We start from the raw sequence: 16,245 nt of genomic DNA, 5'->3' as shown, positions 1-16,245 counted from the left end.
TCTTTCCTTGAGCTCCGAATTTGAGGTAGGGATTCCTACTCACTCTTATGGGTTTTAACCTAGATTTTGAGCTTATTATTTAAATGGTTGATTTTGGGACTTAGGGTTTCAAAATGTGTTAAAGAGGGTTTTGTGATTTTGGGCTCATAATATGTATTTTGGGTTTCAAAATGATGATATAGTTGTTGGTTGGTGATATTTGAACCTTTGAGGTGATATTGAGAGTTGGGGAAAAAAGCCCTAATTTGTTATTTAAATTAATTGGTATAATTAATTTGGGAAAATTGTAGCTATATGGAATTGAGTTAGAAATAATGAAATTGGTTCATTGTATGGTAGAATAGTGGAGTTAGATTTATTAATCGCTCACTTTTGAAAACATTGATATTTTATCTGTTGGAGCTTTTATTATCTGTTTAGAAATAATTGCTTGAGCTACCGGTGGAGGGTAGTTTTGATTGTTGTAGATAATGCATGATGAATAGGCAAACTAAAACTAATCAATTGGATATGTCATAGAGTATGACGGTTGATAGAATACATTAACGTTATGTATTGATTGATTGTGTATATGACCTTTGTGTATATACGTTGTGTGTGTGGGAGGAGATAGGGGATGTACTCCACGGTTTAGGGAAGATAGGGGATGAACCTCTAAACCGGATGTTGTTTGGGAGGAGATAGGGGATGGACTCCACTGATACAGCTCATATGCTTGTCAGATAATGTGTTGATATAGCTCATATGCTTATCTTTGAAAATGTTGATACATCTCATATGCTTATCATTGGAAGTGTTGATATAGCTAATATGCATATCTGTTGAAATGTGGATACAGCTTGTATGCTTATATGTTGAGATGTTGACACAACTAGTATGTTTATCTATTGTAAATTGGGAAATGTTTAATATGAGTCATTGTCTCATATAAGTGGTTGGCCAGGTTCTGAGCCGTTGATGTAAATTGTGAAACTGATAAGAAATGAAAACGGGTTATGAATTGGTTTATGGAAATTGAACATTTATCAATTGCTAATGTCTTAGTTATTGCTCATACTGTGTTTAGCATATCTTTACTGGGCGTTGGCTCACCCTTTATGGGACATTATTTTCAGGTACATGTAGTATGCCACCTCCAAGGACATAGCTTGGGTGAGGATGAGAGTTGAAGACTCTTTTTGTTAACTTTGATGTATTACTTGTAAATTTAAGCCAAGGGCTTAATATGTATTGAGTTAACACTCTTCTTTTTGTAATCAAGTGTTAACTTGGAAAGTTGTAAGCCTAGAGGGCATATGCTTTTGTTGTTAACATGTAATACAGTTGTAAGAATTACTCTGATGAATAGAAATGGTTTGTTTCTTTTATATCAATGCTTGTCTAAAGTGATGGGTTTTATGTATTATTTTGAGGGCGTTACAACTTGGTATCAGAGCGTACCGGGTTCGAATACTTTGGGTACGTGGGAAGTGATTAAGATCACAATGGGTTTGTCTCGCTTTATAGAGACTTAGATGTAGTGTCATATGCTATGTGCTTAATTGATAACATGCTTATGTGACTATGTGGGTATGGAATGTAGTTTCTAGGATGTTGATTGGATCCTTGGGTTTCTGGGAGTCTTGTTGGAAAAGCACTTGATCAATGTTGTTTCTAACCGGAACTGATCAATGTTGTTTCTAACCGGAACTCTAGTAACGCCTCAGGACTATCATTATCCGGAAATGAAATTCGTAAGTGCTTATGTGTTTATGTGCTTACGTGGAGTGAATTACAGTTGTCCATGCATTAGGACGTGAGTGTTATAGCTTCGGCACATTTGTGAATGTGCTAATGGTCTTGGTTACCTTTATTAGGATGTCAGGACGAGGACGTGGTAGACGAGGCAGACGTGGTAGGCAGGAGATGCCTTTACCGGATGATATTTCGGTACAGCAGGAGGGGGTTGGCCAGGCCAATGTGGCCGACCCAGCAGGTCAGGAGGCTATGGGCACTTTAGCCCGAGGGATAGCCAATGCTTTGAGGGAGTCTGTGGGCATTTTTCGAGCTGAGAATCTAGTTCAGGCTCCAGTTCAGGCCCAGGTTGTTGAGGCAAGGCCTTCCTTCTTGAAGAGGGAATTCTTCCGGGCCAATCCGGACGAGTTTGTTGGGGATCTGAAGGAGCCACTTAAGGCTGACGAGTGGTTGGAACAGATGGAGAAGACGTTCGAGATGCTTGGCATCGAGGACGGGGCTTTAAAGGTGACCTTGGTATCCTTCCAATTGAAGGGAGATGCGGGTCAATGGTGGAAGTACGAGAAGGGCAGTGTTGGTGGTGCATGGGAGGCGTTTGTGAATGCTTTCCATGAGAAGTTTTTATCTTTAGCTGCTAAGGAGAAGCTGGGAGAGCAATTTTGCCAGCTTAGACAACAGGGCTTGTCAGTGGCCGAGTTTGAGGCTACTTTTACTAGTCTGTCTAGGTTTGCACCTGAACTGGTGGCGTCCGAGGAACGCCGTTGTTTTGAGTTTGAACGGAAGTTGAGGTGTGGACTCAAGTTGAGGGTTGGAGGGTCCTTTATCCGAGAGTACAGACGTTTGGTTGATGCTGCTGCTCATATGGAGATTATGATGCAGGAGGAAGACGAGGGGCAGAGAGGCTCCAAGAGGAGCCAAGATGGTCAGGGTGACGGCAGGAGACAGAGGGGTTCTAACCCTCAGCAGTCTCAGGGTGGTTTGGCTAGATCGACCTTTCCAGTGTCGAGTGTGGGCCATGGGAGAGGTATTTAGGGAGGCTTGACTTGTTTTGCGTGTGGCCAGCTGGGTCACAAGTCTTCGGTTTGCCCGCAGAAGGGAGGGGGTCAACGAGCTGCTTCTTCTTCAGCTAGACCTTAGGGCCAGAGTCAGGACAGGGGCCAGCCTTTGTCTTGCTATCAGTGTGGTCAGCCTGGGCACCTGAAGAGGTATTGCCCACAGTTGAGTGCTACTTCAAGAGCGTCTGGTTCTAGACAGACGCAGAGTTATCAGCCAGCTCAGTCTGTGCAGGCCTCGAGGGCCAATCCAGGAGCTTCGTCATCCCAGTCAGTGCAGCAGTCTTTTGCTCCTAGAGGTGAGCAGGTAGATCAGGGGTCTACAGGGCGTGTATATGCTATTACCGCGCAGGACCTAGTACCGGCTCCATCAGTAGTGAGAGGTACCTTTCTGTTTTGCAACTCGGTTGCTAGTGTTTTGATTGATACGGGTGCATCTCATTCTTTTGTGTTTGCTGCATTTGTATCTGTTTTGGAATTGAAGTTGGCACAGTTAGCATCTCCTATTTGTGTAGTATCGCCTGTTGGTAGTGAGTTGATTTTGAAACAAGGTGTTAGAGGTTGTGATATAGAGGTCGCCGACCATAGGCTTCCTTTTCCCTTTGTTGTCATGCCCATAAAGGGTTTTGACGTTATTTTGGGTATGGACTGGTTATCGTCATACCGGGCTGTTATTGATTGCTACCGCCAGAGGGTCACAGTTTGTACCTTGAGCAGGGAGTGTTTCCATTTCTTGGGAGATCGGGTTGGTAGTGTGTTGCCACCGATGTATGATCCGCGAGGGCGGAGTGAGCTTAGTGGTCTACTTGCTAGCTTTTTGAGTGGTGAGTGTGATGAGACCCAGATTGCATTGCCGAGGGTGGTTTGTGAGTATTCGGATGTTTTTCCCGAGGATCTCGTTAGTTTGCCACCTCACCGAGAGATAGAGTTCTCTATTGATTTAGTGTCCCGCACATCGCCGATTTCTATGGCACCTTATTGTTTTGCCCCAGCCGAGTTGAGTGAGTTGAAGATTCAGCTCCAGGAATTGCTAGATAAGGGTTTTGTTCGCCTTAGTGTTTCGCCGTGGAGAGCACCGGCCCTCTTTGCTAAAAAGAAAGATGGTGCCTTGAAATTGTGTATAGACTACCAGAAGTTGAATCGAGCTACCGTCAAGAATAAGTACCCTATGCCCTGTATAGATGATCTGTTTGACCGGTTGAAGGGTTCCCGTTGTTTCTCTAAGATAGACTTGAGATCGGGTTACCACCAGTTGAGGGTCAGGGAGGAGGATATTCCTAAGACGGCATTCCGTACGCGGTATGGCCATTATGAGTTTCTGGTGATGCCATTCGGGCTTACCAATGCACCGGCAGTCTTTATGGACTTGATGAACCGGATCTTCCGGGAATTCTTGGATCGATTTGTAGTCGTTTTCGTGGACGACATTCTTATCTATTCGCCTTCTGAGGAGGAGCACAAGGAACACTTGAGAGTGGTGCTCGAGTTGCTTAGAGCCCATAGGTTGTATGCCAAGTTTGGAAAGTGTGAGTTCTGGCTAGGAGAGGTCAAATTCTTAGGCCATGTGGTATCCGGTGAAGGGGTGTCTGTTGATACATCCAAGGTAGAGGCAGTGCAAGATTGGGCACAGCCTAAGAGTGTGTTTGAGATCCGCAGTTTTCTGGGATTAGCTGGGTATTACCGTCGGTTTGTGAAAGATTTCTCCAGGCTAGCTTTGTCGTTGACTAGATTGACGCGAAAAGGGGTCAAGTTTGTGTGGAGTGAGACTTGCGAAAAGTCGTTTCAAGAGTTGAAGGTTAGATTGACCACCGCTCCGGTTTTGATTATTCCGGAGAGAGGGTTGGGTTATGCGGTTTTTTGTGATGCCTCACGAGAGGGTTTGGGTTGTGTGTTGATGCAAGAGGGGAAAGTGGTAGCTTATGGCTCACGTCAGTTGAAAATACACGAGAAGAATTACCCTACACACGACCTAGAGTTAGCAGCAGTGATCTTTGCCTTGAAGATTTGGAGGCACTACCTTTATGGTGAGAGGTTCGAGATGTTCTCGGACCACAAGAGTTTGAAGTATCTGTTTACACAGAGAGACTTGAATTTGAGGCAGAGGAGATGGATGGAGTTCATTGAGGACTATGATTTTAAGTTACACTATCACCCGGGAAAGGCCAATGTTGTGGCCAATGCCCTTAGTAGGAAATCCATTAGTGATGTAGCTTGTATAGCCATCCGGGAATGGGAGATGTTGGGTGCGCTTGGCGAGTTTGACTTGCTTTTGAGTGAATTAGTTGAGGCTGCGGCCTTGCTTTTTGTTGTTGCGCAGCCTACACTTGTGACCCGAGTGTTAGAGGCACAGAGAGGTGACTTTGAGGTAGAATCCCTCCGAGAGAAGATCTCAAACGGGAAGGTTGAGAAGGGTTTGACGGTGTATCCCGACCTGAGTGTGAGATACCGAGACCGTTTGTTTGTGCCGGAGTCTCGCCGAGAGGAAGTACTCCAAGAGTTCCATCATTCACGTCTTGCGGTGCATCCGGGAGGCACTAAGATGTATCAGGATTTGGGTCGCCAATTTTGGTAGCGGGGTATGAAGAGAGATGTGGCTGTTTTCGTATCGAAGTGCCTTACTTGCCAGCAAGTGAAGCCTGAGCATCAGAGACCGGCGGGTTTGTTGCAACCCTTGCCTATTGCCGAGTGGAAGTGGGAGCATGTCACTATGGACTTCGTTGTAGGTCTTCCGAGGACTCAGCGGGGTAGTGATGCCATTTGGGTGGTTGTAGACCGGTTGACTAAGTCGTCGCACTTTATTCCTATGCGCGTGAGAGATTAGGTAGATCATTTCGCCGACTTGTATATTCGGGACATAGTGAGATTGCACGGGGTCCCAGTGACGATCGTCCCAGATAGAGATCCTCGTTTTACTGCTAGGTTGTGGCAGAGTTTGTAGAGTGCCATGGGCACTAAGTTGACCTTTAGTACGGCTTATCATCCTCAGACTGACGGGCAGTCCGAGCGTACTATTCAGATCCTTGAGGATATGCTTCGAGGTTGTGTCCTTGACTTTAGTGGGATGTGGGAGAGGCACTTGCCCTTGGTGGAGTTTGCCTACAACAATAGTTTTCAGTCTAGCATCGGTATGGCACCGTTTGAGGGCTTGTATGGCCGACCGTGTAGGTCTCCAGTGTGTTGGGCCGAGGTGGGTGATGCACCTTTGTCGGGTCCGGAGTTGGTTAGGGAGACGACGGAGAAAGTTGAGCTTATCCGTAGGAGGCTTGTTACAGCCCAGAGTCGCCAAAAGAGTTATGCCGATCGTAGGAGGAGGCCTTTGGCGTTTGAGGTAGGTGATCATGTCTTCTTGAAAATATCACCTAGGCGAGGTTTGATGAGGTTTGGGAAGAGTGGGAAGTTATCCCCTCAGTTTATCGGTCCCTTTGAGATCCTTGAGAGGGTTGGCGAGGTTGCTTATCGTTTAGCTTTACCGCCGCAGTTGTCCGGAGTGCATGACATGTTTCATGTGAGTATGCTTCGGAAGTATGAGCCGGATCCGTCCCATGTGTTAGATTGGACCGACTTGGAGGTAGATGAGGATGCCTCGTATGAGGAGAGACCGGTACGGGTCTTGGATAGGCGGGATCAAGTTTTGCGTGGCAAGACCATTCCTTTGGTGAAGGTTTTGTGGAAACATCACGGAGTGGAGGAAGCCACTTGGGAACGTGAGTTGGAAGTCCGCGAGAAATATCCGGACTTGTTTGTTGATGTGTAACCATGTATTGGTAATTTTGTAACATCGTTGAACTTTAAGAACATTATATGTGTCTTAAGTTGTAAAACATTGTGAATGTTTTGGTCAATGGAAATTTGTTATAACATTGCACATGTTCAATGTATTGTGGAAATGCAAGCATGATGATAATGTTGCATGTGTTATGGAATTGTGGAAAATGAGTTAAAATTGGTAAATTTCAAAGGAATGCATGTTGATAATGCAGGTTGTTATGTGTAATGTGAAATGCCTCTTGAAAGAGAGGGAATTGACCGGTAGTGGGTCGGATTGTTTAATATTATGTTGTAACATTGTTGTGAATGGAGAAAACCTGTTTTTGAAAAACTTGTGTTTAATTTCGGGGACGAAATTCTTTAAGGGGGGGAGGTTATAGCGATCCCGGTTGTCCCTTTACTGTTCTGTTGTATTCCGGACTCAGTTCCGTGAAGTTGGTAGTTGTATCTATCTTGTTGTCGTCTTTTAATTCCGCTTGATTGAGTTTTAGGATGTATTGGGCAGAGTTGTTACAGGTTGGTTAGGCTTTGGTTTCAATTCTTTGTTGCCCAGTTTTTAGGAGTTCCGCTCGAGCGGGTCTTCTTGCGCTCGAGCGGAGATTGCACGACCCCAGTATTTTGGTGCTTTGTAGAACTTCTGCAAGCATGTTTTTTACGCTCGAGTGGTGGAGCTCGAGCGGGTACTCTGGCGCTCGAGCGGGTAGTACTTTTTGGTGTAAGTTCTGAGAGGGGGAAATCCACGCTCGAGCGGACTGGTTTTCGCGCTCGAGCGGATGTGTTTTATTCTTGTGTCTTGGTGCTCGAGCGGGCTTTCTTGCGCTCGAGCGTACCTAGTTTTTTGTTCTTGACGCTCGAGCATTGTGTTCTCCGCTCGAGCGGGAATGCCGTATATCAGTTGGCAGCTAGGCGTTTTAAATTCACTTTTTACTTTCTCTCTCTCTCTCTCTCTCTCTTACTTTCTAAAAAGCCATTTTGAGAGTTCCTCTCTCTAGAAACTCCCTTCTCTCTAGGGTTTGATCTAGTTAGAGTGTTTCTTCTTCCTTCGGCCTTTGTAAGAGTTAGGTTGATCGTCGAGGGCTACGTTTTGATCCGAGTATATTGAGTTTTGGAGCACGCCGAGTTTCTTCATCTTCTTTTCTTGAGCTCCGAATTTGAGGTAGGGATTTCTACTCACTCTTATGGGTTTTAACCTAGATTTTGAGCTTATTGTTTAAATGGTTGATTTTGGGACTTAGGGTTTCAAAATGTGTTAAAGAGGGTTTTGTGATTTTGGGCTCATAATATGTATTTTGGGTTTCAAAATGATGATATAGTTGTTGGTTGGTGATATTTGAACCTTTGAGGTGATATTGAGAGTTGGGGGAAAAGGCCCTAATTTGTTGTTTAAATTAATTGGTGTAATTAATTTAGGAAAATTGTAGCTATATGGAATTGAGTTGGAAATAATGAAATTGGTTCATTGTATGGTAGAATAGTGGAGTTAGATTTATTAATCGCTCACTTTTAAAAACATTGATATTTTATCTGTTGGAGCTTTTATTATCTATTTAGAAATAATTGCTTGAGCTACCGGTGGAGGATAGTTTTGATTGTTGTAGACAATGCATGATGATTAGGCAAACTAAAACTAATCAATTGGATATGTCATAGAGTATGACGGTTGATAGAATACATTAACGTTATGTATTGATTGATTGTGTATATGACCTTTGTGTATATACGTTGTGTGTGTGGGAGGAGATAGGGGATGTACTCCACGGTTTAGGGGAAGATAGAGGATGGACCTCTAAACCAGATGTTGTTTGGGAGGAGATAGGGGATGGACTCCACTGATACAGCTCATATGCTTGTCAGATAATGTGTTGATATAGCTCATATGCTTATCTTTGGAAGTGTTGATACAGCTCATATGTTTATCATTGGAAGTGTTGATATAGCTAATATGCATATCTGTTGAAATGTGGATACAACTTATATGCTTATCTGTTGAGATGTTGACACAACTAGTATGTTTATCTATTGTAAAATGGGAAATGTTTAATATGAGTCATTATCTCATATAAGTGGTTGGCCAGGTTCTGAGCCGTTGATGTAAATTGTGAAACTGATAAGAAATGGAAACGGGTTATGAATTGGTTTATGGAAATTGAACATTTATCAATTGCTAATGTCTTAGTTATTGCTCATACTGTGTTTAGCATATCTCTACTGGGCGTTGGCTCACCCTTTATGGGACATTATTTTCAGGTACAGGTAGTATGCCACCTCCAAGGATATAGTTTGGGTGAGGATGAGAGTTGAAGACTCTTTTTGTTTATTTTGATGTATTACTTGTAAATTTAAGCCAAGGGCTTAATATGTATTGAGTTAGCACTCTTCTTTTTATAACCAAGTGTTAACTTGGAAAGCTGTAAGCTCATAGGGCATTGTAAGAATTACTCTAATGAATAGAAATGAGTGGTTTCTTTTATATCAATGCTTGTCTAAAGTGATGAGTTTTATGTATTATTTTGAGGGCGTTACAAAATATATTTGTTTTCAAATTATATTTATGTGTGAAATTACCTTTAAGAACAAAAGATAAAAATTAAATAGATTTAATTATCTCTTTACACTCGTTACATTTCAATTCCTATTTTTTTCGCCTCTTCCTTTCTTATTTCTCTACTATATATCTACTTTTAAAAAGTGAAAATAATAGTGTTTTGATCATTAAAAAAAATAATAATAATGGACGAAGAAATGGTGATGAAGGACCAGTAAAAAAGTGAAATGATGAGTTTTTTTCTTTATTTTTTATGTTTTCGTTTTATTTTGAGGATTATTCAACTTTGCTCCGTGTACTAGAACTGAACTGAATTAAATAGCCTGGAATCATACTACCAAACAAAAAATACATAGACGGTAACCCAATGCTGAACAAAAAATACATATTCTGTAACCTAAAGCCGAACAAAAAATACATGTCCGGTAACTCACTGCTAAACTTTTTCAGTTTCATTTTTCTGACATTTTTAGTTTTTTTACTTTGAATAATTATATTTCTATTCATTGCAGTAAGGCTAATAGTGCATTGTTAATGGTTTGTTAGATCTATTTGTTTCCTAATCATCCAGTACCTCTGAAAGCAATTAATTGGATTCATCTTCATCACCCTTGTGCTAATAGATGGGAGAAAGTATATACTATCCATATTGATCAATTCCGTATGCTTGTCAGCCCTAATATAGTAACTACCAAAACTATTAACATAGATGGATAGTGATAACAATCTCAATGTGTTTTTATAAATGTTTGTATTGACAAATTTAAAGATATTTGTATTGATAAATTTTATGAATCTTTGTATATTTCCTATTTTTATGGATGCTTGACGTTTTAAGAAAAGTGAATCTGTAAACGTGCCGTAACAAATGGCTCAACGAATCTATTTGTTTGGCAACATGACATTGAAATAATATAAATTGTTTGACAATGGATAACCGAACAAGCCCATCATAAATTTAGTGGGAAAAAAATGATGTTTTAAGAAAAATGAATCTGTAAACGTGCGACACTAGATAGCTAGACAAATATAGTTTGTTCAGTAATATAACATCTGAGTAATTCAAAAGGAATAGGTTTAATGAGAAAAATCTGTAGGGATTTTGAAAAGGGTTTAATTTAGGACTAATTTTAGTATTATAAAGGGTGTAATGAGATTTTCAATTATTTCTTAATGGTATAATGAGAAAATATGTATAAAGAGGTAATATTGTGGTGTATAGAATTTTCCTAAAAAAAAATAAGAAAAAAAATAGGAAATGACAAAAAAAGATTTAATGTTTTGACCTTTATGACAAAATAAATTTAGAATTTTTGATTTTATCAATTTAAATATAAAATTTTAATTTATTTGCAATTTAAACCATTTATCTATATTTGATAAGTAAAACTGACGAAAAAAATAATATTTTAATCATTAAACTGAGCAAAAAAAATAGTATTTTAGACATTGATCTGTAATTAAATTGAATTTAATTATTAAAATATTATTTTTCTGTCTGTTTTACTTAACAAAAATACGCAAATAGTCTAGATTGAAAATAAATCAAAAAATTAGAGTTTAAAATTGACAAAATTAAAAATTTAGAATTTATTTTGTTATAATGGTCAAATTCTGAATTTTATTTTCATAATTTTCCTTTTAAAAAAATTGCGCTCTATATAGGATTTGGGGTGACTGTTGTGCATCCCTACAGCAGCCACGGTTGTGTGACCTTTTAGGCCTATTTCAAAATTTATTTTGATAATTTAAGCGTTCACTTTTTAAGGTATATTGAGTACAACATAATTATAAAAAAATTAAATTGATCAGACATTGATAGTTCTTTCATCAAATAATATTTATATTAATTTTTATTTTTAAAATTATACTTATCATTTATTTTTTTTAGATATAAATATGATTTGATTAAAGGATTATCGACATTCGATCAATTTAATTATTTTTTTTATAAATATATTACAATCGATATATCTTAAAACATAAACAATTTAAATTATCAAAATAAAACTTGAAATAGACTCAAAAGTTTGGCCACCTGATTCCCTCCATATATGGTAATACATGTAATAAAAAATTGTAGAATCTATAATGCCCCGTTTGAAAACTTGGGTTAGTAGTCAAAAAAATCGTTATAAATTATAACATTAATTTCTTTATTTTTTTAATAAATATTTAAAAAATTAATTAAAATAATTAATTCTCAAAACAAACCTAATTTAGCTCAAATTGCGCAATTACTTTTCGTTGAAAGTTGTAGTAAAACCGCAGAAGAAACCGTGTGGAATTCAACCCTTGACTGGCTGACTATTCTTCTATTTATGTGAATTGCATGTATTCTACCATTTTTGTTCAGCGAAGTTTCCTGGTAGATTTATGACATATCATCTTCCAAGCTTTGGAAGTTACGGCCCCTTTGGGTTTGAGCTCTCAAAATAATTTTTGACTTCCCAAAATTAAAAGTTTTTTTATTTAATTATATTTTCAAAATTATTTTAAATTTATCTCTATTTTTAAAATTATTTTAAATTTATTCTAAATTTATCTCTATTTTAAAAATTATTTTAAATTTCTCTCTATTCCCAAAATTATTTTAAATTAAATTTATTTCTCGTAGGAAAGCTACATTAATTGAATCAATATCTATGTTGAAATATGCAGTACATCATATTTTCAAGTTAATTGATTTTTTTTTTTATGAAACTTTGTAAAAAAGTTATTTGTCAATTCATATAAAAATTTAAAACAAAATAAATTGGTTTTTTGAATTAATAAAAAAATATTTTTGAAAATAGTGAGAAAAAAAATGTTAAATTTAAATTCGGACAACGAGTAGTCTGTAATGAGTAAACAATTTTTACAACTTTGTTTGGTTTTGAAGTATTCAAAAACAGTTTTTGAATTTTGAATTTGGTAAAGAGGGTATAAGGTCTTATGAATATATTTTTGGGCAAATTACTCGCAAGTCTTCTTTGAAAGAGGTGTACTCTATTTAATTTCAAAACCTTTTGAGTAGACCCAAAGGTCCTGTGAGCCTCCCTTCTTCTCTTTATTTCTCTTTCTGATATTTGGCAATCGACTACCACACCTTCCTTCTTCTCTTTCTTTTTCTGATATATAGTCACCGGCAATCGAATAGGGTTCATTGGCAACCACCAACTCTTTACTTCGCCCTTATCAACGACGAATGAGATGAGTTTTCGGCAAATGAGTAGATCTATATCAAATCCGATCAGATCTAAACCAAAAATAGTTGTCGGAGTACAATAGTCTCTCTATATTTGTGCTTCTTTCGATCTCTCAAATTTTTATTTTTTTTCCCTTCTACTACACACTTCTCTTTTCTTATTTTAATGGAGAAAATTTTCAAATTCTGAATAAATTTTTTCAAGTTTTAGCTATAGGCGATAAAAATTGTAAAAATTTTTAGTTTTAATTTTTTTGATGCTAAAATGAACCATACTCTAACTGCAAAATTTGTGTAATTTTATAACATGCGTTAAAATTGTAAAATTTTACAATTTTATAACATGTTTTTTTTGTTTGTTCAGTTGGTGCTTCACCAACTCTCGGCTATTATAGGGATACCAAGGGCGCAAACAATAAGGTAATTGTTTTTCATTGAACTAAGGTGCTGCTTCTATTGTTTGCAATTGGAAAGGTCAATTTAGTGTAGGGTGCTTCCGTATTTTGTGGGCTGCGACTATTGCTGGCATTGAGTGGTTGGTTGGGTGGTTGTTTTTATTTATTTTTTTGCTTTATTTCTGCTTCGTTTGTTCAGTTGGTTCTTCACAAAGTCTCTATATTATGCAACCAAATGATTTTTCTGTGATGCTTGTAGCATTCATCTTTCTTTATAGATACTCTTTCTTGTACAATGAATTTACATTAGTAAAGTTCATTCCTTTTTGCTGATAAAAAGAAGAAACTCTAACAGGTATTTGGAAGGGAATATTTGGGAGTGTGTTTTGTAGTTCAATCGATGGTATGGAAGGTAAGAAATGATTTAATATTTAAAACGAAAGAAAATAAATGGGATGTTGTTGATAGTTCCATTATTATTTATTTATTTATTTTGATCAATCAAAAGAGAACCTTTATTGATAAATCAACCAATACAAAGTACAGGCGATACAACAATAAAGGAAAAAATAGGAAGAAAGGAGGCGGTGCAAACATTATCATATCTTAACTTCTCAATCCCAACTAGGTTGGCACCAAGAAGCAAACTCAATCATCTGACAACACCACTCCAAGGCTGGTAAGATATCAAGCCAACAACAAAAATAAAAACAGAGTAGCAACAGAACACACCAGCCCCCATCCACCTGCAGAACACAGCAACCACATATACCCAGACATCTCAAATGCATTGCCTCACCTGACTTAGATTCTCTACAATTTGATGCACCGAGTAATGGACATTAGGCAAAGAAGATCTAACCCACAATCCAACCCTCACTTTTACTAACTCACCAAGCTCCTTCATATCTGGCAGATGACCTTTAAATACAACCTCATTCCTAAGCCTCCATGTTGACCACAACATTGCCACTGGTACCATCACCCAGATTTTCTTTACTAATTTCCTATGCTTAGTTCCTAACCACCAAGAAAGCACACCATCCACTGTAGCAAGAGATACCCAGCATAAATTCCACCATTGCAACAACCTTCTCCATATCTTCCATATTTTGGTACATTGCACAAAAAGATGATCCACAGACTCTTCTGCAGCTGAACAGAAAGGGCATACAACACTTACACTACTACCTAACACCCCTAATCTTTGCAAAACAACTAATGACTTAACCCTTCCTCTCCAAGCCAACCAACTCAAGAATTGTGCTTTAGGTGGTGCCAAATTATTCCATAGCATCTTAGGAACTATTAAAATAAGACCAGAGTTTTTCTGAAGCCAAGCTCTCACAGATGCCACTGTGAACACACCAGATGAGCATGTAGTCCACTTGACAACATCACACAGATTATCATTCAGCCTGGGCACATCCTTTGTCATCACTTGCAGCTTCCTTACCTCCTCTACCTCCCAAGCAAACAAAGATCTTCTAAACTGTAGTCTCCATTGTCCATCTTTGTCCCTCCTCTGCATAAAATAACTCAGCTTTTCATCTTTCTCCACAGAGAGTCTAAACAACCTAGGGAACTTCTCTTTTAACTGCAAATCCATGCACCACCTATCATGCCAAAACTATATCCGACAACCATCCCTAACCACAATCTTCAGCTTTGACACAAAAAATTGATATAACTCAGGATTAACTTCAGCCATTCTCAGAATATCACTCCACAAAATAGACTCCTTGCCTTCCCCATTCTGCATTGGTACCCACCAGCCCCCATCAGCCCCATACTTGCTAACCACAACCCTTTTTCCACAGTGACTCATCCTCTACCCCATATCTCCACCACCACTTTAGCAATATACAATCATTTATATCCTTAGCCTTCCTTATCCCTAGCCCTCCTTGATCTTTACTTAGTGTGACATCCTTCCACTTTACCATATGAATCTTTCTTCTTAACTCAGAACTACCCCATAAGAAAGCAGCCTTCAACTTATCAATTTCCTTAGCTATTCCTTTAGGTAATTTGAAGATTGAAATATAATACCCAGGTAAACTATCCATAACTGCTTTAACCAAGGTTAGCCTACCAGCAAATGACAAAAGCTTCTTTTTTCCAAAGAGCTAATCTGGACTTGACCTTATCCACCACAGGTTGCCAAGTCTGTCTCCTCCTAGGATTTGCACCAAGTGGTAGACCTAAATACTTTAGAGGAAATTTATGACTAAACAATGCAAGAATGAAGCAAATTCATGAACCTGATCATCACTTATTCCTACGCCACACACCACACTTTTTTGAAAATTGATCTTCAAACCTGACATTACCTTAAAGCATCTAAGAATTCTTTCAACATTAACAATCTTCTCCCATTCTGCTACACAAAATAGTATAATATCATCTGCAAATTGAAGGTGAGATAGTTTCAACCCTGCAGACCCAACAGTAGCTCCCTTAAAAACACCTAAACTCTTAGCCCTTTCTAGCAATAGATTCAATCCTTCTGCTACAATATTGAATAGGAATGACAAATGATCACCCTGCCTCAACCCCTTTTGTAGGCAAAATTCATCAGTAGGTGATCCATTAACTAATACAGATACTCTTGCTGTGGTAACACAAGTTTTCATCCATTTAATCCATCTTTCTCCAAACCCAAAATTTGCCATCATGGAAAACAAAAACTCCCAATCAACTGAATCATATACTTTTTCAAAGTCAAGATTTAATATAACTCCCTTCCCTTTTAACTTCTTCCACCAATCCACAACTTCATTAGCAATCATTACTCCATTAAAGATATTTCTTCCACCCAAGAAAGTTGTTTGAACTTCTCTAATAATATCTAGTAACACCTTCTTCAATCTTCTTGAGAGCACCTTAGCCAAAATTTTATAAGCAACCCCCACCAAACTAATAGGTCTATAATCTGTCAAACCACTAGGACACTCTTTTTTTGGGACAAGGGTGATAAAGGAGCTATTAAGTCCTCTAATCAATTTACCATTATGATAAAACTCCTTCATAAACTCAAAAAAATCACTCTTCATAAACTTTCAACATTTCTGAATGCATACCATATTGAACCCATCCGGCCCTGGTGCTTTATTTCCATCACACTCTTTCACTGCTTCCCAGATTTCTTCCATTGTAAATTCAGGTTCAAGTACCTCAACACACTTTACATTACCAATTGGTACAAAATTTGCAGACATCTTTGGCCTGGATGGCCACTCTTTAGCAAATGCCTTCGAGAAATGTCTGACCACTTCAAGCCTCACAAGCTTAGGATCTTCAATGCTGACCCCATTAACTACCACTGAGTCCACCATATTTCTTCTTTGCCTCTTACTTGCAATAATATGAAAATACCTCATGTTTCTATCACCATGTTGTGCCCAACTCAACCTAGACCTCTGAAACCATATCCAGTCCTTTCTTTTTCTAAGCTTCCAAACTAGATGTTTTGCCTCCCTTCTAGATTCAACTTCACTGGATGCCAGCTCCCTAGATTCTGCTAATAAGTCATATGAATGCAAATCCTCCTCTGCCTTTTTT

At 38.5% G+C, this 16,245-nt stretch overlaps 1 protein-coding gene across 1 annotated transcript; it reads right to left on the bottom strand.

The window, feature by feature from the left end:
• Window positions 1-13,329: 13,329 nt before the first annotated feature.
• LOC145792836 (uncharacterized) lies at window positions 13,330-14,290 on the bottom strand. Its single transcript, XM_082874690.1, has 3 exons — window positions 13,481-14,290; window positions 13,414-13,427; window positions 13,330-13,357 (listed from the first exon to the last, which is right to left on the bottom strand). The coding sequence occupies exons 1-3, from the start codon at window positions 14,288-14,290 to the stop codon at window positions 13,330-13,332; spliced, it is 852 nt and encodes a 283-aa protein (XP_082730816.1).
• Between the last annotated feature and the right edge of the window lie 1,955 nt (window positions 14,291-16,245).

Source organism: Camellia sinensis, chromosome 1 (assembly GCF_055761805.1).
Source record: "Camellia sinensis isolate YWXY chromosome 1, ASM5576180v1, whole genome shotgun sequence".
NCBI classification, from domain to species: Eukaryota; Viridiplantae; Streptophyta; class Magnoliopsida; order Ericales; family Theaceae; genus Camellia; species Camellia sinensis.
The sequence above is the reverse complement of the archived record's forward strand: the minus strand, read 5'-3'. Positions and strand labels throughout refer to the sequence as shown.